Source organism: Corvus cornix, chromosome 1A (assembly GCF_000738735.6).
Source record: "Corvus cornix cornix isolate S_Up_H32 chromosome 1A, ASM73873v5, whole genome shotgun sequence".
NCBI classification, from domain to species: domain Eukaryota; kingdom Metazoa; phylum Chordata; class Aves; order Passeriformes; family Corvidae; genus Corvus; species Corvus cornix.
Window position 1 is genome coordinate 11,422,899 of NC_047057.1, and position 25,367 is coordinate 11,448,265.

The window sequence follows — 25,367 nt, forward strand, 5'->3', positions numbered from 1 at the left end:
GAACCAATAACTAGGTAACCAAGATACTGACTTAAATATTCCAGGAAACAGGAGTGCTGCACAGAAGATTATTTAAGTCTGGTGTTTGCCTGTACAAGTTATTACTACACCACATATCCCTTAGTTAGCAAAAATACAGGAGCCAAGCATTTTCTGTCAAGCAACCAAATTGAGAATTGATAAAATGCCATGAAAACTAAGGAAAAAAAATGAGGGAACACAAAGGAAAAGAAGATACCAGAACTAAACCTCCAGCCAAGCAAAATACAGCTTTGAAGACAGACCATGGAGCTGATCAGTTGAATGCTGTAATAATACAGTTTGGCTTCTTTCATCTACCACAACCTCTCTCTGTTCCTCCTTCACTTACACAAAAACAGGGAACTATGATTTCAACCCCAACACACACAGGACTGGTTTAACTACACATACTGATGTTACTACTGTAATAGCAATTTAATCTATCCTTCTAATAAAATAATTCTATTATAACTCACAACAATAAAATTTGGGCCTTTCTTAACTATTTCTTTAGGGCAGGTTATAGCACACAGCTATGCTTGTGTTAATGCTACCCAAAAAAACCAGTTGGATTTCAGGAACATACTTAAACGGACAGACCCAGCTTTTCTTATATAAAATGGCCAAAGACAGAGCAGCTCGGCAGAGGTGCCCATAATACATTCCGTGATTTTTATTATTAATGATTCAGTTTATATACTCAAGAAAAACATGGAATGTTTTTCTACTGTCATGGAATATGAATATTCTGTGACTGTAGTTCACAGAATATTCATATTCCATGGCAGTAGATATTTTCTCAGCCAGAACTGCAAAGGTTCTCTTGCAGCAACATTTTAGTTCTGTGTATCTTTGTGGATAACACACACCTGAAATTTGTCAATACATGCAAGTGTTCTATGCAAATGTTTATGCAGCCAAAGGAAAAAAAAAAAAAGCATGTTTTTCATGAAAAAGATGACAGTGTAACTTACACTTAACTCTTTGCAAGTCAAAAGTGAAGACTCAAACAGTTTAAAGCTAATCCATACAACATCTAAATTCATAAATAAGGGAGTTAAAAGGGTAATTGTGAGATAAAGTTGATGTAATTAAAAACAGGATTGAGTTTCTTCATAAGTTGTTTCATACTCACTGTAGGGGCTTTTTGCAATAACCACAACATCAAGGTAAAAAATCAGACAGATTTTTTCTTCCTGAAAACCAGTGCTATAAATAATTTCCGTGCAACAGAAATGTATTTTCTACAGCAAGTTAATGAACAGCAGAAGTGATGTTTAATCAGTAGCTGTTGTTAAGAGAGTATGCAGTCATTTCTCTCCAAAAAATTTAAAATAAAAAAATATTCAAAAGCTGCCAGTCAGTCTGCCATTTAACTTAAGTGCTTTCCAGAGAACCCAATCAAGTGAGTAGAAATGCAAAGGGCTAAGGACCAAATAGCCATATTAACCTCCAAGTTCTCCTTTAAGGATGGATTTAGAAAACCCAAACTACAAACACAGCTAATTTAACTGAGCCCTACACAAGTTTTTATGTATAACATTGTATTAAAGCATTTCAGTTTTATGACAAAATTCAAACAGATAAACTACCATTCAGACACCCAGAAAATCACAGCTAAACCATTTTAACCCTCCAAAACTCATGGTTAAACTTCAGCTACAGACACAAATCCAAAGAAACCTACACACACAAGCATGCAAACACTTCCCCTCCCCCCAAAAACCTGGTTTTATGTCTCAGTTAACAATTTTATGTCTCTTCTCATCTTTAATACCACAGAACTGACTTAAAGAAAACTCTCGTTTCTGTGTCATCCACATAGCACAGCTAGTAGCAACTACTCTTAAAAAAACCCATTCACAGTTGTTTGAAACCATTATATGACTTTAGAAAGTAAAATGCATAACCTCTTACCTGAGCATGAAAATTTGACATAGTCGTTGTCTCTATATCTTTCTTTCCCAAAATCTCCATTTTCACTGGTGAATTGGGAAAATTAAATGAAAAGTAGTCTAAAAAGTCAGGTAAATAAGTAGCTGCCCCATGAACAATACCCATTACATAGTAAGCTGCACAGTTTTCATTTTCACTAAAAACCAGACCCACAAACTCTTCTGCAAATCTCTCCATCTCCACAGGAGACAAGTGGGAGAGTTCATTACTGTAGGCATGGATAACTGATGCACCTCCGTTAGGCTGGTGCTCAATATGAATCAGCTGTTTGAACTCCAATGTGTCCAACCTTTTGAGTTTATTTTGAACCCGTGGCTCCTTTAACGAGACAAATGGAAACTCACTGTTCTCTGGTATCTTGGACTCACAGTCCTTCTTGGTATCCATATTTTTCCCATTGAAATCCTTAAGATGATCATCTATGATGCCTTTGGCTTCCTGATCCTCAATATCAGAAACCAATCCTGAGCAGATGGTCTGAATGGATTTGCTGTACATTTTTGGACGCTTCCTCTTCTCGTTCTCTTTATGTTTCTTTTTCTTTTTCTTCTTAACTTTTTTAATCTGTAGCTCTTCTGCATTGGTTTTTGGTTTCTCCTTCCCACCTGTTGAGAGTTAAGAAAAAAATAAGAATGTTTTTATACAAAATATGTATTTAAAGATTGGGATTCAAAGTCACCAAAACCCTCGCCATGGCACACAAAGACCAGAGACCAAAAGCAAGGGTCAAAATGTGTATCTTACCAGATGTGAGGAGGGTAAGAGACACCTGCCATGGTCTTATTACAACTGATAAATAAGCTGAGACAGCCAGGGAAAGACATCACAATAACCCAAGTCTCCCAAGGCTGCTTTCATGATGAGTCACAGTCCATCACTCCTTTTAACTGGTCATTAGCAGTTACTGTCCCAGAAAGTCCAGAGACATCACAGGACAGCTGTCCAACACTGCCAAACAAGGGAATTACAAACCATCCTGGGATATAAACCCACAGCAGCAAGCTGCTGTCCACGAGATGCCATTGCCAGAACCGACCTTGTCTGATGGGCTTTGCATGGTTATTCTTTCACAACTAGATAAACTTTGTTGAAGCAGTACATGTGGGAACGTCTAAAAACTGACCCCATACATATTAAAAAATAAATAAAATTAAAACAAAAGACACACTACAGAAAATGCTCACAAAACAGAAACTAGTTTCAAGTTCACATAATATGCAAGCTGAAGTGAGAACAAACTGTAATGTCCTAAAGGCAGAAATTACTCATTTGGGGATAACATATTCAAGTGATTCCCAAGGTAAATGTTCTCACTTGTTTTAAACAAATGAGGGCATACTTTTTTTTGCAAGTAATAGAAGTGGTAGCCAAAAAAACTTCTAGCACTACACTGCCCTAAGATCAAGCAGTCAAAATGATTTAGCACATAGTAAAATGAAGTTTATGGGTATGTTTCAGCACAAAATTATATTCACACCTAGCGATTCAAGACCAGCAAGTTCAAACACAGAAGCTTAGAAGGTTAAAAACTGTATTTCATTGCAAGACTAAGTAACCTGAAATCCACAAAAGTTAGCCAGTCTCTACTACTATGCTGCAGTAGATTATTTTCAGCTTGCCATCATCAGCCCAAGTAACTCACAAGAGCCCTTTAAAAACAACAACCAAAAAAAAAAAAAAAACCAAAAAACCCCAAACCCAAAAAACCCAGAAAAAAAACAAAACCAAAAAACAAACAAACAAACAAAAGGGACCACAACTGTTGGTGCACGGAATCACAAATTCTTGCTGATGATTAAGAGGTTGGACATGAAGATGCAGATACTGGAAAGGAGAAAAAGCAATTAAGACATTTGTCTCTGAGCCTCTTGAGGTTTGTAACAGCAGCTAAGTACCTCTGGGATTCCTGAAGTTGAGGCAGAGTTAGTTATCTCCCTGGACTCTATTTTCTCACAGAGAGGGGAAGAAGTGCCCTGAGTGCTCATTTTTTATTTAGCCCAAACAAGGAAACAGGCTCTAGGATTTCTTAACCTAATCCACACAGTCAGTAACTACAAAAAACTCCCTTCACTCAGAATCAGATTTAACACGGCACACTCTCTGAACACAATTTCGCTTTTAGCTAAGTTAGTTCAACTGCCAAAAGGCAGAGTATCTTCATGGAAGTGTGTACTTTCTTAGGCTAAATTTAATGTAAATCCAGCATCAAACCTCTGCAACAGGACTGCTTCATCTGGTAGATGCAATATTCACCACTTCTTTGTTAATATCTTCTGTCTGAAAGACCAGAGTCTTTAAGTCCAGCATGCATGAAAAGACCAGGAAGAGCAGCAACACGTGTACAACAACTAAGTACCTCAACCTTAGAGGAATCCTGAAAATAGTTCATTCAGGGTGGTAGGATACTTGAGTGAAATGTCATCACCTCACAAAAATCACCTACTGCTCACATTCTGGGGTATTGTAATGGTGTCATTATGGCACCAGCTCCAGTCAGGGGGAAATAAAAACAAAGAAATGGTTTGTGACAGTGGGAAGTTACATACTGCAGGCTTTGAAATCTCAATACAAATCTCAAAATACAGACTCAGACATTTTTCCCCTCCTCCTGACTGCAGGAATACATAACTGGAAAGCATCCACGAGTATACAGACACTGCAAACTCTTAAAAACGCTTTAACTTAGCATTTTAAAATTGTTTCACCCTAAATATGAAAATTTTTTGCTATACCGATGGATAGCACAAAGAAGTCAAGCATTCTGCAGATACTATATTAGTTTGAATATACAAACTATGGAATTATAGAACCAAATGCTGGAGCAAGGTGATGCAGGGGGAAGCAGGAGTTACCTGGCAACCCACTTTTACATGTTTTTAAATGGAGCTCAGATTTTTGTTGAAACTAGTCACTCAGATCTAAGGCTTCACCTATGGCAGAGAAAGGTTTCTTCAAAGCAAGAAACTATCTGCTGTGGTAAGAACCAAATTGCTATCTCCTGCTTGAGTATGTCTGTAATCACCAAAGAAAATCCTAAGACAATTCAAGATCGGCATCTATATCTTCTTGCTGAACATCCAGCTGTTAAATTACATTCCATCATTACTAGCTGAAATGTAAAGTACTTATATAAAAGATGGGTATGAATCTGTATCTGTGCAAAACAACAAAAACTGACTTCCATTCCTACAGTACAAGAAAGAAGACAATTTGATTTCCCCTTTCAATCTGTCCCATTCCCTTTGATTTGATCTTCTGAAAAGTTTTACTAACAATCAATTTCATAGTTTCATTCAACTGCTCCTGTAATATGTGGTGGCTGTTTCTTTAATCCATCGCTTAATGTATTTCAAGATGCAGCTATGCAATAAAATTTAAAAACCAACTAAATAAACAAAAAAATTCCACTATTAAACGACAGAACAGGCTTCCTTATAGAGGTGGTCAATGCTCCAAGGCAGTCAGTGTTTAAGAGGGATTTGGACAATGCCCTTAACAACATGGTTTAACTCTTGAAGTTAGCCCTGAAGTGGTCATGCAGTTGAACTGGATGATCGTTGTAGGTGATGCCTTTAAGGCAGAAACAATGTATATGGGATGTGAATCAGTCTCAAATTACGCAAAGTTCATGTGAACATATCCAAAAAGGTTTGTCTTCAAAACCAGTTGTAAAAGTACATTTTATTTAATTTGGTATACATCTATGGAAGCACTCAAAACCCTAGAAGGAATTACAGTAAGACATTTTTTAAGTGAAGAATATTTATCTTTCCTTCTGTTTGTTTTCATGCCATCTCTACAAAACCTTCAGAGGAGATAAAATTTTTTAACCAGAGGATTAAAGTAATTCTTGATTCTTGAATTCTTCTTGATTGCAAAGAAAAAATATTTTTAAATTAAATTGTATATTGGAAGACTGAAAAAATGTGACATTCTTAATTATTAATTCAACCTTCAAATGGATATGATATAGCTGAGCAATGTACGAGTTCACTGCCAGATGATTCAAGCCGCCACTCTCCTCTGTCACTGCTCCTGGGGCACAGTCCTGCACCACTGCTGCTACTGACTGATGCTCATCTATTGCACAGTAACTTAATGGCTCAGCAGAAAACCATTCACTCTGCTGCTGGATTAGTGAACTGGTTCACAGCACTGTCAGACAGGAATTAAAGCATACAGACCACCGGGAGCAGGACACAAAGGGTACCAGAACCCACCCCTCCTCAGGGCAGCAAACCACCCTGGTCTGCTTGGCTACCCTGTCACTCACACCTTCTCTGTCCACCCCAGCACTGAAAAAAGCTGAATTTTTAACAATGGTTATAAAAAAAAAAAAAAAGTCCCATCACCTCACCCAACAGTACATTTATGAGATAGGATCAATTTCCTAGCAAACCTAAAGAGAAATTTTTATAACTCAAACACTTGAACTTTTAAATTTATCAAAGTTATAAAATTTACCTTTTAAAGGTAAAATTTTAGTTCATTTAACTGTAATACGGATGAGTCTACAATTTCCTCCATCTGTCCTCTTACAATGGGTGTGAGTGGTACTTGCTCTCCATATTGCTTAGACAACTGCATATGCCCAATTTTAGAGTATGTTCAATTATTTCAGCATACAGACAGTTCTCCTGGAGAATACAAACACAAAATGAAAAAACAATTTCTTTTCTCAGTAAAGCTTGAATAGAATGTGACAGAGAAGGAAGCACATTTCTAGCCTAAGGCTTCTGCTCTGATGAATTTCAAAGATCCACTCTGAAGTAGATGTTTAAAGCTGCTCAGAAGCTGCAAATACTTCAAGAGCAAAAGGAGTTACCTTGCTGGAATACTGAAATTGCTATCAGCAATGCCCAATAAATACTTTCTTCTTTTTCTTCTTCTACATTAGCTGTAGAGAGGAGCAGAAACACACTTATTCAGTCACTCCTCTGCTGCATATATCAAAATACTTTGAAGTAAAATGCACTGCTTCTTCCAAAACCAGTAACACTGCTTTGACACCTGGCTAACGGACACCAGAAAAGAACAGCAGCTTTCCACATCTCTCTAGGGCAGTAATCGAGTTGCCCCAGAGCAGACATACAGAATTTGGTGAAAACATAAATAAGCGATCCAAAAGATCCCAACACAAGGCTGAGATATCCCAAACTATTTCATTTTAAGCCATATTTGGGAACTGCAGTGCAGTACTTGATGCAAGTTAACTGGATTCACCTCTTGCGGCTGAGGCACACACTCGCAACCCAAAACTTCTCAGACAGGTGTTTCAGAGAGTCTTCACCAGTACACACAATACAGGTGTGTACATACATACATATGACTCTTGGAATCTAATTTCACCCATTTTTAAGCGCAGGGCATCTTTGTCTCTAAGTGTCTGTCCTGAGATCCATTTAGACACAACAGGTACTGAACCACCTACAAACAAAAAGCTTTTTCCACCACGTGGTTCGGAAACATGAGACAGAAGTTAACAACTTTCAATTGTATTGAAAACATTTTATTTAATGTGACTCAGAGAGCTGCTCTAGGACCCCAAGAATGAAAACTAACAGGGACAGGGGTGGGTAGAAAAATCCTCAGCATTCACATTTACAGGAACTTTTCCCTTGATCTGTTGTTAAAAAGCAGACAGAGCTCACGCTTTACCGGACTATAAAAAAATCTAAGAACAGCTTCTGCTCTTACTTGGTTTAGCAGCATCTGCACAAGGATGGAGTTACAAAATTTGCACCGTATCAATCAAGAAATCAAAAGAATGGAAGTTATTCCATTCCCCAGTCATTCTGTTCATGCATGCACATACTCAGCAGTATCAGAACTACTGCTAAACAACTTTTAACCATCTTCTAGGCACCAGGCCTTACGTACCATAAATAGAAAAATAATTCTTGCACGCACACATGTATAGGAATGGTAGATCTTTCAATGTAACTCAGCATGCTTTATTTTTTGTGGTGCCCCAATTTCCCTGTCACTGTGAATGACACAGGACTTACTAATAAGGACTGATACTCAAAACTGTTCAAATTTTTAGCAAATAAGCCAGTGCTCTGTTACTACAAGACGACACATACATGTAATTGAAAGTGATGCTAGATAGTCTAAACTCTGGTTAATTACAGACACCTTCCAAATGTAAGTTTTTGCAAGAAGTCAGACATTACTTGAAGTTTATTTTATGTTGTGTTTTGTCTATTTGTTGCGCTTGATCATTTGATCTGAAATTTTAAATAACAAGAGGCCATGAAGTCAAATACTTTATTCAGTTGTTTCAACCAAAGCAGTTGTTTCTCAACTTTGAGGTCAGCCAAAATTTTTAGGGGGGGACTTTAGACACTTCAAAACAAAAGCCAAAATTTAATAACATTAAATTGTTAGTTTCCCACAGTTTTCTAGCTGACAGCTGGTAGCAGGAAGGCACAAACATTTTTAACAGCAGCCAGTAATTAAAATCCATTTTCACTTCCTTACTTTAGGAGGGCCCAGTCACCAAAAACTAACATTTTCACTTCTCATAGATGTACCAGAAGTCTCTGCTTCAAGCTCAAGATCCCCAGCTCCAGCAGAAAGCACTTCAAAGCTTTACAGCACAGCTCTCCCTCCAGTTGCCACTTGCTCCATCCCATTTGACATATCTGTTTTACCCTCTACTTATATATTTTATTGGTAAAAGTTGGTAACTTGGTGCATAAGGCCTGTGGAGAAAACTCAGTATCACAGACAAATCAGTGTGGTGGATTGTGTGCCCTGCACTCTTATCTCAGTCTTACTCCCTCAACTGAAGAGCATTGCATACAAATACTTGAACATTTTCCTCAAAGATACACAAAGACTCAAGTCTCATGTTCAATATACTGATTTTATAATTACGCATGTGCAAAACCCATCTATAAAAAATTTTAAAGGTTCATAAGAATGTACAATTAAATGTCATTTCTTCCAGAAGAATAATTTTTAAAAAGTTTTAGAAAGCAATTTGTATTTACGTATGTTCATACCAGCAAATAAAATGTTCATGTTCAGTTCTTTCCTGGATTTTGGCGTTCAATAAAGCAATGAATTTAATCTTGCAGAAACACACACTAAGAATTTCTCCTACTGCATTTTTAGCAGTTGCTGTGCTTGGATATAAATAATCAGAAACACAAGACTGACTGTTTTTTTCTAAAATGAAAAACAGAAATGGGACAGTTTACAAATAAGCCTATTAATCATTTTCCTTTTTGCAGGACCTCCAGTAACTTTGTCATATCACATTGGTGCAATTTTTTTGCATGAAATGCTCAATTTCTAGAAGGTAACTATTTATGATGCAGATTTTTCTTAAAAACAAGTTTAAATCACTTAGAGTTTCTGAATTTTTAACAATATGCATGTGCCAAGCAGCTTTAGTCTGAAAACTGAGCTCTTCCTTCCACATAGCAGACAGAGAGATATAGAGGCAATTCTATAGCCTTATCTACAGAGAATACATCCTTAAGTGCAAAAGGACAATAAAAAAAATCTTCATTCTAGGTTCATAAGAAAAGCTATCACACTCTCTGAAAGAGCCTCATTTCCTTTAGCAGCCTCAAGCACAGCAGAAAAACCCTTTTTAAGAATCACCCTTCTCAACATGGCCAAGTTTTATCACTGCTTTCAACAGAACGCCAACCCAAGTTTAGGCAGATGAACAGCTCACAACCCAGAGCCTCCTAGTATAAATAAACTCTTCCACATTCAGCTTAGAGCACCAAAATTAGGCTTATGCACCAGCACTCCCTCAAAAAGCATCAGTCCCTCAGTACTGACCTCTTCTATAACTAGGCACCTTGGACCTTGGACAGCCAGTTTAGCTGTCTGAAGTCACGTAGGCTGTTACCTCCATCCCTCAACCAAAGTCAGTCACAAACAGATGGCCAGAGCAACATTTTACAACATTTAGATCTAATACCTAGAAGAAAGAAATCAGCTGTTTTTAGGCACAGTACTGTTGGTGTCTAAACACATACACACTAAAAATAGAAAAAACAACCACAAAAGCAAAAACCCAAAGAACAGGAAAGCAGACTCATTCCAAAACTTTGTTCCAAAGCCCACACAGTAAATCCTGAGCTGAAGACAATAGGGCTTGAAGCTTAACTTTTGTTACGCAGGAAGATGCCACCCTTAGATAAAGAGTTAATATTTGAAAAGGTCAGAGACACTGACCTTGACATACAAGCTGCATCATAAAGCACTTCTGCCTCTGCTCTCTCTTGCCCAGGATGTAAAGTCAGATCAGCAGGACAGCTCAGGAAATGTTATACAAACCTCAAAGCACACACAAGCACATCCAGTCAGATTTCGGAGGCCCACAGAAGACACCAAAAGCTGCCACTCCGAACAGGATACAAACCCTGTGGAGACGATCTGTCTGCTCTAAATAACTGTCTGCTCTCCTGACTCACTCCCTTCTTTCCCTGAAATAGGAGTCAGTTTTGCAGAATACTGGCAAACCAAACACAGCCTCTACAAAACAGTTAACAGCCAACACCTTAAAAGAAAACCTAAAATATACTTGAGTGGTAACAAGTCAAATGAAATAGGGGTAAAGCATCTAATGCACTTGCAGCACTGTTCACTGTGAAAATAACCTATCCTGCTTCTCAGTGGAGGTGTTCTAGCAGAGTCCCAGGGCATATGTACTTTTACATTAACCTGAAAATAAAGCACCATTTTAGGCTCAATAGTCCCATTAAGTTCATTTATTAGATTGGTGTAAAACAACCTGCTGTCTTTGCAGATTGCACCTCATCTGCTGAATGGCAACAGAAACAGGAGCCAGTATAAAAAAGGGCTGTTACTCAAAGCCTAAAGAACCCACTGTTGTGGCAGTTAAGTGCTGCCCAATATCTAAACCACCAACTTCCTTCCACGCTCAGCAACGACAAGTCACACCTGTCCTTTTCACGGGAAGTCACCAGCTTACACAATCCTCATGTTCAAGGCAATATCCCGAGATCTGATCAACACAGGTTTTAAGCTGTCACTGTTGTTAATAGAGTTACTTGTGTGTAGAGTGTAATATGTGATGTAGTAATTACAGGTTCTATGCCTCTGACCTCATACGAGCATTCTGAAGTTCAAGTTTTGATTTGAGGGTTTCAGCTTCTGGTTTGTAAATGAAATCCTACAGTAGACAAGGTAACAGAAAAACATATCAGGAATTTGTTCCTAACTTCAAAAGCAGAGTCTGAAAATAACCGATTAAAAAAGTATTTGGTCTACTCAAATAAGCAACACCCTCACAGAAAATCTGATGCAGCATGACCTAAGTGAAGAGTAAGGTGGTTCAAGTACTGGCTTAGATGCTGTGCTCAAAGGGTTGTGAGCAGCAGCACAAAGTCCAGCTGGAAAGAGTCGTGTGTAATCCCGACCTTGATATCTTGTGTCGGTATTGTTCAGCATCTCCATGAATGGCATTGTGGGACAGAGCACACCCTCAGCAAGGTGCAGCTGATACAAAACTGGAGGGAGGAGCTGATGCACCACAGAGCTGCACTGCCAGTGACAGGGACCTTGAGAGGCTGTAGAAACAGGCCAACTTAAGGGACTTGTGAAGGTAACAGAGGGGTGGGCAAAACCCTGCACCTGGAAGGAATAAACCTGTGAAGCACAGGTTGCAACCTTCTTCATTCCCTTTCATCAGGTTTTTACACACACTGATGAGATTTCCCCTTGAGCCTCCTCTTCTCCAGGCCTATCAGCCCCAGCAGTCTCTGCCTTTCTTCACAGACCATACAACAGACACATAGGTTGTGCTGGAATGGACCTTTAAAGACCACCCAGTCTAAACTGCTGCAATAAGCAGGAACATCTTTAATTAGATCTGGTTGCTCAGAGCCCAATCCTTGACCTGACGTTTAATGCTGCCAGGAATGGGATATCTGTCACCTCTCTGAGCAACCTGTTCCAGTCTCTTACCATCACCACTATAAAAAAAAAAATTTTCCTTATATCTAATCTGAACATCATTGTCCAAAGAGACTGTTGCCTCCACCCTTGGCAACAGAGAGTCTGATAGTCCTGGGCAACCTACTCTAGTTGATCATACTTGCAGCAGTTGGACTAGATCCCTTCCAGTATCACCTACTGTACAGCTCTAAGATTCAGTGGACGTACAAGCCACATGAGAACATAACCTTAACTACCTTTCATTACAGAAAACAAAGATGAAGAAATTAGCCAAAATTAAGACTGTATGTTGCATACAACTGCTTAGTATTTGACAAAGTTCCTGAATTATAACTCCTTAATTACTCAGTCTTGTACCATTAATATTAGACACGAAATATAGCATGCATTCATTTTTCTTCTCCACAATATATAAAATTATAACCTACATCTTGTCAGCAGTTATTGAAGAATCATTAATATTGTTCCTGGAAGTACTGGTCTTTCTTATTACTACTATTGTATATGCAACACTGTGATGATGGTTTTATTTTTAATTTCCAGTACCTATCACAGTTGACAAAAAAATTACCATATACAATTAGGATTTAATTTGCAACTCTTGGACCAATTAACTAGGAAATATGGCATAAGTTAAATGAAAAACATAGTATTAAAACACAGTATCCAAACACAAATACTTTTAGCACTAGAATGAAAAACCACTATACAGTTTGAACCTACCTTTCTGCAGTAATTTGATCTCTCCGTTTTCTTTCTTGATTTCATTCATTATTTTGTGCTTCTTCTTTTCTTTTTGCTTCTTTTCCCTTTCTTTAACTTTGTCTTTGATTTGAGCTGAAATGCAAATATTTCACAATTAAGCAAGAACAGAAAACTAATTGTCACATACATGTTTCTGATTACTCTTATGCAAGCCCTATTAAGAGGATATAGAGGAGGAGTTACAAAGAAATCCAGTACTTACAATATGAAAAGCTAATATTTATCTGTTGCATAATCCAACATAAGCTTCTTTAACTCAGAAAAGTTTTGTTTCTCTTATGTTGTAGCAGTATGCAACAACCCAGCAAGTTAACAGTATAGTAATTTTTGCTTACTTCTATATCTTCTGCTCTTACTTTGCATCTGCAGCCAGCTCATTTCTTGAAATTGGAATTGCATGCATTACATAAGAATTGAGGGAAAAAAGAGCACATTTTGCATTTTCTTGGGTGCACATCTACACTGAAAACCTCGTTACTATCCATACATACTCTGAACTTAAAGACTTTTGCAAATACCTGGGAAAGATGGCTTAATCTGTCAGCTGAAAAATCTTTTCTATTACATTCACAGGCTAATGCATTAATAGCACTCAGATATAATTAATAAAAACATGAAATGTGCTGTATTCACACAGCAGATGTAATTCACTATCACTTCCCCTGCTTACCTACAATCAGCAACAGCTCACCTGAGCAGTCTCATTATTCATTTACTTTCCTGTCAAGTCACTCCAGGTTTTTAAATCCCTAGAAAAGCAGAACCTTTAGGCACGCTTTCTGCATGTAAAATACTAGACCTAGAGGAATTCATAATTTCAAGCAGTCATCTTTGCAAGCCAAGTTGAGATTCACTTATGAGGCTAGGCTTTTAGAGAAGTCAGATTTTACTAGGCTTACATGCACTGCAGCCAGCACTTCATGCCTAGTTTCCTGGCCTGAAGCCAATACCTGCTCCAAGAGTTTACTGGGCTTTTTAACCTTCGCAGGGAAAGAGGAAATCTGATTTCAAGCTTCTACATAATGTTATGCTTCAGTAATACAGCCGAGAGACAGCCCTTATGTTTTATTCATGGTACTTGCATTATAAACCCCAAGTGAAAGCAAAGAAATTCAATTACTCTTCCTTAAGCATTCACATAAAATAGAAGCAGCAAGTATGCTCACTACTAACAAATCAGAAGTATTTCAGAACCAAACCAAAGAAAGCCCTCAATTCTTGAAGGCAATGTAGAGTGACCCCTAACCAAACTACGCAGGAAGCATGTTTATAAAGGTGCAAAGAGCTGTCAATAATCCACATATATGATGTTCTAACAATGATTCCACAGCATTCATATCTTTCCTCTTAGGAACATTCTAGCATGGAAACAGAACTTAAACCCTCGCTATTGTTAGGGTGAAGAGAAGAATGTATTTTAGGGACAGTCTTGAGAAAACAAGTCAAATAAAAACCAAAAGAGATGGCAATTGAGATACATCTGTTGCCTCTCCACAGATCATGATAAGCAGTGGGGAGAGAACAGAAATTATACTGGAACAAATATAGTAAGGTAGCTGCACTTACAGGATCTCCTAGTTCCAAGTGACTGAAACAGTCACGTCCAAGAACAGTCTCCCTAACACCTCTGTGGAAAGGGATGGATGACAAAGCAGATTTATTTGTATAGCAGACCATGGAAACCAATCTACAAACAAGCCTTCCTAAGCAACACAAACCTTTCTAGGAATAGGTTACACAGACAAATCTTCCTCTCCAACCTGCTTCTCCCCAAAAAGGAATCTCTAATTTGTAAATCCCCTGCAACTTGAGTATGAAATTGGGTAAACTGTACAACAGGAGTTAATGTAACGCTCTGAAAGACACTCAGTTAGTAGGCAGTAACACCAGGCTTGATTTATAACCTGTGCTGAATGTTCAACTCAGCCAGAACTACAATTATCATGGGAAGACCTAGATTTTATCTCAGCATTTTTGTATGGTTAAGAGGCACACTTGACTTCTGCTTTCACTTACAAATCAAAGCAAGATTGAAGAGCATATACAAATAGTGAGTCTTGCTGAAAGAGGACAAAAGAAAGACTGAAAGAATCCTTTACTGCCAGCTCATAAAAAGCATCACAGGCCAATGAATCTTCCAGTTTTGTCAGAAGCAACACAAGGACAGAGACCCTTTTAAAGAGCCTCCAGTTTATTTTCACATCTACAAAGCAATTAGAGTCAATGGCGAAACCTTCCTGACAAAATGTGTTCTGTAACATCCCCCAGCAACAGCCACAAGCAAATCGTACCTTAAGTGACTGCAAATACAATGTAAATGCAGCTGAGAGAAGTTTGGAGTAAACTTTCCTTTTTGGAAATCACAGTATTGTAACAAAACCAGTGTAGAGCCTGAGGCAAGTAAAAAACAGTTGAGAAGCTCAATTTGAATGTACAGATTTTCTGGTTTCCTCCCTCAAAGTTCACAGAATAGATAAACAATTAAAAAAAAAATCTTTGCACATTAAAAAAAACAACCCTATATTGAAATGAGAGTTATTCGCTGAATTAACACTTGAGCTTGATTCTCAGTTCAAATGTCTTCAGTTTATGCGTATTAATAAGTATTTTCTAGTCTGGCTTGCAGAATTCAAACACAACGCTCAAACGAAATTCTGCAGATTATTCTCCTCAGGGACATCCAGAAACATGAACATTCCTCACAAAAATCCTGCTTTAAAATGAATACCTCCAACACTAAGCAATTTACAACCTACATGTCAGACTAAACAAGCTGTGAGCGACACTGGCAAGGGAAAACAAGAAAAACTTGTTCTGTTGAAGTTATGAAAACCTGGAATGCTCTTGTACATCTTTTTTGACCTTTACCAGTAGAAGCTACTACTGGTCTCCATTTCATTTGTAGGGCAACAGGATCACAAAGTAGTAAAAGGTAGAAACATGTTTATGATAAGCTTTCCATGTCCACAGAATATTCTGCAGTTAGCTTCTACCAAGACTACTCCTAACAAATAAAAAAGAAAAATAAAAAAATCTTGACCTGCTGAAGGAACAGGATGAAATGAACCCCCATGGAAACAATGTAGCCCAAATACACAGACTTCCTAGGCCTTTACATACCTCTAAAGATACTAAAACGAAGAGGCAACCGTTTGAAATAATTTGTATCCCAAGGCAAAAAAGAAAGAAATCTATCTTTTCATGAAGCTTGTCCCACCTACCAAAACACACACTTTTACTTTATATGATTTTGACAAAGAAATACACTGCTCAGGAAATAACTGGTCACACACTAAACAGAGTTTGCAAATACTCCCTACCGGCATTAAAAAAAAAATAAATAAATCCAAGGACAGTAGGAATCAGCTATGGAAGTTCAGTAAGAGCTATGTTCAAGTCCTTAGTTTTCAAGCTCTACTGCCAGAGGGGAAAACAGTAAGTCTCTATTACTATAAAGTTATTTCTTACTCTTATAGCAAGTTGACTGTGGCTGGACATTAGGTGCCCACCAAAGCCACTCTAGGACTCCCTTCCTCAGTTGGACAGGGGAGAGAAAATACAACAAATGGCTCATGGGTTGAGGTAAGGACAAAGAGAGATCATATGTAGTATCAGTTACTGTCATGGGCAAAACAGACTCAATTTTGGGAAAAAATATTGATTTATTACCCATCAAAAGTAGAGTAAGGTAATGAGAAACAAAAACTAAATGTTAAAAACCATCTTCCCCCTGTCCCTCCCTTCTTCCCAGGCTTAACTTCACTCCCATTTTTCTCTACTTCCTCCCCCTGAGTGACACAGGGGGATGGGGATTGTAGTCAGTTCATCAAATGTCACCTCTGTCACACCTTCCTCCTTAGGGGGGCAGGGGGCAACTCCTCTCATTCTTCCTCTGCTCCAGTGTGAGGTCCCTCCCACAGGAGACAGTACTCCACAAATTTCTCCAGTGTGAGTCCTGCCAAGGGGCTGCAGTTCTTCACCCCCAATGTGCGTCCTTTTCCATGCAGTGCAGACCCTCAGGCACAGCCTGCTCCAGCATGGTACCCCATGGGGTCATAAGTCCTGCCAGCAAACCTGCTCCAGCATGGGGTCCTCTTTCCATGGAGCCACAGGTCCTGCCAGGAGCCTGCTCCAGCAAAGGCCTCCTATGGCGTCACAGCGTCCCTTGCACATTCACCTGCTCCACTGTGGGGTCCTCCAGAGGTTGCAGGTGGGTCCCTGCTCCCCCATGGACCTCCCTGAGCTGCAGGTACACAGCTGCCTCACCATGGGCTGCAGGGGAATCTGCTCCGGCACCTGGAGCACCTCCTGCCCCTCCTTCTGCACTGACATGGGTGTCTGCAGGGCTGCTCCGCTCAGATATTCTCACTCATCTCTCCAGCTGCAACTGCTCCTCTGCAGTAACTTTTTCCCCCCTCTTAAAATATATAATCCCAGACATGCTACCACCATCACTGGTAGCTTCTCACAGAAGCCACCCCTGTATTTCCCCTGCTACCAAAACCTTGCCATGCAAACCCAATCCAACTCTAGTAAATAAACAAGTATCCTTTTTAAAATACAGAGCTTTGTAGGAATAAGTATCCCTGTTTTAAGAAAATATAACACCCAAGGAATTAAGAGATTTCTACATGTTTCATTCAAGTTCACAGTAAAGAGTGTCACCACAAAGTCCACATTCTTTGCTTTGCATGTCACAGAAACAGTACACCCACACCCAAAAGAAATGCTGCAACAGCAGTATATTAAAGAAATGCTACATACAGACAAGGAAGAATTTTATTATGATGTGTTCCATCTCACCTTTCTAAAGGGTATCTGAAAAATATTTTCACTTTACAACGATTCTACACAATGAACTGAATTGATTAAGAATGATATGCATACTTCCTCCTTTAATTCCAAAGCTACTTTTTCTGGATGGTAGGTTAAGTACATAAACAAAAGAAATGGATACACACATTTAACCAGATCTTTGCCTCTGCTGCAAGCTTTCTACAGACAAAAGGGTAAACCAAGAGCATAGAGAATGAGTCAAGTAGGAAGTGCTCTTTAGTGGATGGACTATATGCAACTTGGTAGCTGTCACTTGGGAAATTTGCACCTTGAAGCCCATGCAGGAGCTCAAACAAGCAAGTCCATTTCAGCACTGAAAGAGGAGAGCTGAACAACCCTGTCAGATGCCAAAAGCTGCAGCTGCTTTGCATCAGTTTTCCAGATGGTAACTCACATTAGTAGTCAGTCATAGACTATGTTCAAAGTATTCTGCCTCTCTCCTTCGTTTGATTTAAGGGCTGTCACTGCACATGAGGCAAAATATTTACAGACTACTGCTAAGGGACACCATCAATATGGATGACACCACCAGCAGTGTAACTGAAAGGAAGCAGGGATAAGGAAGAGCATACAAGAACACCAGTCACCATCCCTTCCATTGGCACTCTCCTCACTTCAAACAAGCACCCATAAAAATAAAACCTCAAGAAGCCATGTTTAACTGGTTATGCAGGTATCATGAAGTATATTTAATATCACCATGTAAAGAGCTTTGACACCTGCACTTATTAAATCCTACAATGTACACTGGAGAGCAGGTTTTCCAACTTAACGAACATGGACAAACCCATATAGTATTTCCATGACACAAAAAAATCATCAAAAAAGGGATAGTTTTCACATCCCAACAACCAGGAATATCTGGCTTGCACTCCTTTCAGTAATTTAAGTTTAGAATACAAGTTATGACTAAAGAAATCCCTTTATCAGGCAAGAACATTTCCCCAAGCTCTTCAGTGAATGGAAAGGGAGACAGATCCCTTTCAGAATTAAAACACTTCCAAAAAACTTAAATATAATCTTTACAGTTCCCAGTTCCTTTAAGCTTCGCACTTCTAAGGAGATCTCCTACATGCAGAACTGAATGAGCCAAGTTCGAGCACACGCACTAGGGAGTTGCATCAGAAATCAGTAACAGAGAATGTGACAGCTGCAAACAAGGCCTCTACAAGAGGTTTCAGATCAAATGCTTCAGCCTCCTGATCTTGTGTCAACTAAGAAAAATTATTTGGTATTCTAAAATCAGAGTAAGTTTCTGCTGCATAAATTACACACAAAGCTGGATTCTGGGGTACAGGAAGGGCATGGTTTTCCAGCTTAGGAAGATTTTGTTCTGCCTAGCAAGCATCAGCTTATCAAAAAGGGGCCAGGGTCCCTCAAGAAAAAGATGCACTGCTCCAAATTATCCCAACGTTGCATATTTACATTAATGTCACTACTGTCTCTGAAAACTGAGCTGCATGTAAATCTCAAAGCATCAAAACAAATTTGAGAAGTCATTCTTCCTCCTGAACACAACACTTAAAACCCTGAACACTTACTAGATAGACATTGCTGCTTACAGTAGGGTATCTAAATAGAAATATATTGAAGAATTCAGACAAGAGTGACCAAGAGACCTCATAAGCATGAAAATGACTGCTGAATTTAAAGAGTTCAGCAGAGAGGAGGGGGAAATGAGTCAAGCCACATAGTACAAGAAAAATAAAAAAAAAAAAGTAAATAGAAGTTAACAGAAGGAGGAAATGTTTAGCAGAAGAAAAAGAAAAAAAAACGACAACCTAACAAGGAAGATGCATGGCCTCAGTTCTAAGGAAGGGAAAAAGAAGATCCAAAACTTTCTACAACCTACTTTGGTAACAGAGACTACAAAGTTAGCATCCCACTGGATGCAAACCAAAATTATTAAGACTGAAAAGTCTAACTTCTTGAAAGCTAAAATCCCAGAAAGGTCATACAATACAAGGTAACAGTTACCAGAAGAATCACTGCTAAAAGCTCATCTGAAATCTAATCTTATCTATCCTTCAAAGACAGCAGCAGAAAGAAAGGGGGGGGGGGGGAGGAAGGAGAGTTAAAAAAGAATAGACTAATATTAAAAGCAAGAGCTACAGCACCATTTTCAGCTTTCCTGCTCATATGGGGAATCCCCAGTTGCAAGTCAAAAGATGTCAATCTCATTTTGCAACTGCTTGCACATTGAGGCGATCTTATCAGCAAACGGATCATTGGGGAAAAAAAAAGGGGAGGAGGAAAAGGGAAATTGTACACAGAAACAACAAGAAAAACAGAAAAGATTGATTGTGCAACTGGATTACACCTTACCACAAGTATAGGGACCACAACCAAAAGCTTTTGGACAGGCATTGTCTAATTAAGAGGGGAGTGGCTGAGCTGAGCTTTGCACTGTTATGAAAACAATTTCAACTATGAACTGCTAGAGCAGAGTATCAGCTAAATGACTAACTGAATCAGCAGAGTCATAGCACGAACAGCAACCGCTTCTGTCAGACTGACACCGTGTCTTAAAAACAAAAACATTGCACAACTTTAGTTCCACTATCAGAATGTACGTGACAAGTGAAATTTGAGCTTATTTTAAACAGCCTAAACCTCGTTATCTGCAGAACAAATCATTCATCCGGCAAAAGGTTCTTTCAAGTTCTCTGCATGGTAGATCATCTCTGAAGGGTTCACTGAACTCCATTCATTTAATGGAATCACAAGCTGTAAGGCCTGGTTATGACTCTGCAACTTAAAACTCTTTGCAATTAGTTAAAAGACCAGAGAAGTCTTTAAACAAAGACTTGAAAAAAACATAAAAATTTTTGAAAAGCTTAAACACATCATCCATCTTGGCTATTACCAAGCTTAACACCTTCCTATCACTTAGGAAAGAAAGGTGCCTCAGAACTAGGCTCTCTTACATTGTAATTACTACTGCAAGTGAAGGACACACATGAGCTCCTATTATCAGCTTTTCTGAATGCAAGGTGAAAAATCTCAGTTTCCTCCTCAGCGCCAATATCCCTTATCATTACAGTAATTAAACTAAAATTAGGAAAATGCAATTGGTACTACTCTCAAGGCCAGATCTCACATTCACTCACTCCATATCATTGCATAACCTGATTCCCTGTATTATCTTGTCTATACCACAGTCCCAGCAATCTCATGAGACAAATTTTGCCATTCTTCTTCTGATTGCCCTAGCTTTGCTCCTCGTTTTTTCCAGTACTGAGATCTGTGCAGGCCATCAGTCTCTCTCACAAAGGTAAAACTTTTTCTCCTCACACCCTTAGAGCTCTGTGTAGCAGAGCACACAGCTCACTGACCAGAAACAAGACCCCTCCTCATTCACAGGCACTGGCGTAACTGGGAATTCCACTCCATCCCACGTACCCCCCTGCAATGAATCTACATTTTGGCTGCAAAGAGGAGGATGGACTTCTTCCATTTGCAGAGCCTCAAAACAATCAAGGAACTCTCACCTATTCCACCTGCTTATCTCTTGGTATTTCTGCCTCTACACCTCTAGTCTCTCCACTGGCACAATTTTTCTTCTGGCAGGTGCAACACTGTTATGTGTATCAGTTCTGAATGCTAGGAGAGAAAAACGATCAATACCATCAACTCCACATTGTTGCTCCTTTCCCACTGCACCAAAAGCAAAAAGGTTGTCTAACTGCAGACTCCAGGAACAAGAGGCTGCACTTGCCTGCACGAGGTTGATTTTTAGAATGCACTAATGACAGCTTCCACAAACTCACCTCATTACACCTAAAGGAGCATATTTTATTCCTACTTCCCCACCCCTCATATATTCTGTGTGTGCAAGCTTTTCAGATTTTTATAATTACCCAAAATCCTCCAAATTCACCGATGTCCTATCTGCAGGCTGCCTAAAATTTTCATTCTCCTCCTATTCTACTGTCCTCTAACCTTCCTGGCCTTTTCTACAGCACCTAAGTATAATATATTTTGCCCCAAAACAAGACCAGAATCACCTCCATACTGCTTTTGCCTGCTATTTTCTTTTCATGTCAGTATTTCAAATTCCTTCCACATTCACTCATTATATGCTGCAACCACAGTCCCTCTGGTATCTTTTTCCAGTCTGTGCCATAGCTTCAGCACTCCTAATGCACAAGTCCTGACTATTCCACCCACCCACCTTAATGTCATTCTTAGCTCTCCTCTGTACGTAGGATTCTACGTGCCTGCCCCCCAGCCATTCTTTTCTCCCTGCATCATAACTGCGTTTTTCCCTTTCCTCTCTGCAAAGAAAATTATTCACAGGATTAACAGCACAAACCTGTTCTTTAATCTACAGTCAAATACTGAACTTTTGAAAAGCTGGCAGCTCTCAGCAGAAGACTCACTTTCTCACAGCCTTCTTTGTAAAAATATACAATTTAATTAAAATAAAGTTCTTCTTTTATATAGGAAATTATGCCACGAAATTTTAGCTTTAGAAATTACTTCCTCTAAACAGAAATCTGTAGACTCGGGGGCCACACAGGCATCATTTGCCTTTGAAAATTTATTTGTTGCATCTACGTAAATTTTTAAGGAATAAATGTGAGGTAAAAGAATCTGTTCTGAGCACCCAGCAACCAAAAAAATAAAGAATTTGTGCCTGTCAGTATATAAGCTCTGAGAAAAGTATCTTTTCCACATACAAGGTGCAGAATCTCCTCTTTAGAGACAAATCACATCAATTATTCAGTTAACACTATCAGTGTCAATTTCTTTTACCAATGTGAAATAATATTTCATCTTGTTATTGTAATATTGTTCCAAGATTTACTAACATGACTCTTCAACACTAGTAGGACACTATGGCAATCTGAGCAAGTATGATTATTAATTACATAGCTTTGCTAGAAGGCTATTGGGTGAGTTTCTTAGCAGCTATCCTTGAAGACAAGATGATTTCACCAACATTAAATGGGTACTGAGCATCATTCTAAAGACTTTTTCCAAGTCACCTTTTGGACAGGAGAAAGGGGGAAAAACGGAACCCTTGAAAGCTCTGAAATTACATACTTAAAACCCACTTGTACAAAATTTAAAAACAAAAAAAACCCTCAACGGGAAGTGAATCATACACTAAGATACTCATGGAAATTAGTGGAAAATGCAGTAAGGTAGCCAGACAACATAATCAATAGACAAAAAGGCATATTGATATTTCTCTACAAGCTTGGCTGATCCTGTAATTACAGGTACAGGCCACAATCAAAGTAACCTAAATTTACACAACAGCTGTAATTTATCTTTCCATTAAAAGAAAGGAAACTTGATTAAACTAGGTAATGGAGTGCACGTTTCAAATTCCTCATATTTCAATGTAAATCTAAAAGCATCAACATCTGGTTTAAGGTCACTGGAGACTAGGAAAGGACATGCAAGAAATAAAAAAGCATGTATTCTTGTACTGTCTTCATATAGTCATGTATTGTCTTTTAGTTCCCAAGATTTACTGTTGATCACAGCAGGAATCCAAGCAAGACTCTTGCCTGACATCTTGTCCTACCTCGGATGGCCATTTTTGTCCAGCCCCACTAATGAACTAACCCAGCACTCCACCCCTTATCCTGAAGGCTTTGAGCATTCCTTGGCAGATGTGATCTTCAAGAAATAAAAAGATTGCAGCAGCAACTACATGAGATTCCAAAAGTCTAAGTATCTAAATTTTAACTGCATGCTCTCTAGTACTCAGTGACTTAGCCTGTAAAAAATAATAACCTAAGAAACGAGATCATTCACGGTTTAATTTTTAAATTAGGGTGATTTTTTGAAACGTGTTTTCCGTTGTTCCCCAATTCAGTTTTGTTCGCACATTTCTAATAAATTACTGGGCATCCTCATTTCCCTAATAGGTAACAAAACCTAGGACCTCTGGCAGCTTCTGGCTGACGCCATCGCTAATTCCACACCCCCTTTTTTGACAGGATTGACGGCGGACTGAGCCGCCGCTGCCTTCCCCACGAACTTACACAACGCCGACGGTGTGTGACCGGCTGCAGCACTGCCCGCAGCCCCCGGCCCGGGTCACAGCCACCTCCCGCTGCCGCCGGGCAGCTCCACCGAGCCCCCTGCGCTCGCTGCCCCTTCCAGCCCCCCGCTGCCGGCGCTGCCCCGCCGCTCACCTTTCGGGAACAGCAGCTTCACCTCCCCGTTCTCCTCCCGGCTCAGGGCCCCGCCGCCATCTCCCGCCGCCGCCACCACGGGCAGCGCCCCGTGTTTCCTCCTCTCCTTGTCCCGCTTTTTCCTTGGGTCTCTTGGGCTTGGCGCTGCCGCCGCTGCCTCCGCCTCCCGCCTCGGCCGCCAGCGCCAGGCGGTGCCGGTGGTGGCGGTGCTGGTGCTGCGGGCGGGACGAGGAGGGGGAGGCGGACGGCGGCAGCAGCACCGCGGGCGGCAGCAGCTTCCGGGACAGCGGGGAAGGGAAGGCGAAGCCCCCCGTGCCCGCCGAGGGGCCCGAGGGCAGCGTGGCGAAGCCCCACGGCGCAGGGCCGCTGTAGCTCGGCACGACCGCGGGCAGCGGCTGCTTGGCGCTCCCGCCACCGCCGCCCCCTTCACCGTTGACGCGCTTAGCGCCCTTCAGGCTCCGCTCCTCGGCTCCCTTCACCTTCTTGGCGGCCGGCTGGGATCCGCGGGAACCTTTGGCGTCCAGGGCCGCCCTGGCGCCGAGCGGCTCCTGCTCGGGAGGCGCCGCGCCACGACCGGGACTGGGCGGCTCCGCCATCTTGGGCTCCGGAGTCTATTTACTCTCGGCTCGCCCCAACCGACAGCGCCGGGGGCGGGGCAGCGCCCCTCACCTCGCCCAATGGGCAGGAGGGGCTCCGGACTGACAGCGAGAGTAGCCAGTCGCAGGGCGGGGAGAGGGGGCGGGCTCTCAGGGGATTGGGGGCGGTGGCTCGGCTGAGTGCGCACGGCGCGAGTGGGCGGGGGCGCTGTCGGGGCGGGCGCGGGAGCGGGGACGTGATGGGAGCGCAGCGGGGAGCGGAGCGGGGAGCGGAGCGGGGGAGAGGTGGCGCTCCTGAGAAAGGCGTTTGTTTGCGAATAAAGAAGGTTTGGATCCCGGTGCATCCCGGGGGTTTCGGTAATGCCTCAGGGTTTGGGCTTCTCCTCTCTGGGACCGGCTGACGGGATTCCGGCAGCCCCGCGGGCTGTTCCTGGGAAGGGCGTTTGTTTGGGAATAAGGGAAGTCTGGACTAGCGCCGTTCCCGGTGGATGTACCCCGGGAGGCGATACACCGGTCCCTCGGGATGTCCCGGGGACGAGGGCGTTGTTCGATGGGCGCGCTCTGTAACGGCCTGAGCCCGAGTTTTCCACACTCTCCCGCATCCTCGGAGGGAGTCACATAAAGCCTGGGAGCGGAGGGCCTGCTGGGAGGAAGGCAGAGGCTGCGGGGGTCAGCGGCTGTGCGAGGGGCCGATGCCATCCCGCCGGGACAGTCGGGTGTCTGTCACCAGCGGGATCACTGACCGCCCTGCCTCAGGGAAGGGATTTGAGCTCAGTGTGCCAAGTAGGAGCCCCCAGCCGTGCCTTTGGCGTCTAAAGTTGCCATAGCCGCGGTTCAGGAGCAGACTGAAATTCCCCCAAGTCCTGGTGTCAGCAGGAAGCGTCGCGGAAATGAACAGAAGTTTCCTGGAGTGTTCGCATTGCCGGGCTCCCGCTCTGGTGAGTCACACCTGAGGTCTCCTGGTTGCAGCGGGAGGAACAGAGTCGCTGCCACATTAAACCGAACCTGGCAGATGGCAGCCAGATCAAGTTGCTCTGAGAAGTTCTGTACGCGATGTATCAGCAGGCAAACAAGGTTTTAAGTTTAGATT

The 25,367-nt window shown here is 41.0% G+C and overlaps 1 protein-coding gene across 1 annotated transcript in view; it reads right to left on the reverse strand.

Annotated features, from left to right (window-relative positions):
* RSBN1L (round spermatid basic protein 1 like) overlaps positions 1 to 24,304 on the reverse strand; it is a 46,667-nt gene extending 22,363 nt beyond the window's left edge. Inside the window, 4 exon segments of the mRNA XM_039570514.1 lie at positions 1,939 to 2,582; positions 12,649 to 12,762; positions 23,682 to 23,799; positions 23,801 to 24,304. Coding sequence (XP_039426448.1) covers positions 1,939 to 2,582; positions 12,649 to 12,762; positions 23,682 to 23,799; positions 23,801 to 24,277 — 1,353 coding nt within the window. The 5' untranslated portion in view covers positions 24,278 to 24,304.
* Between the last annotated feature and the right edge of the window lie 1,063 nt (positions 24,305 to 25,367).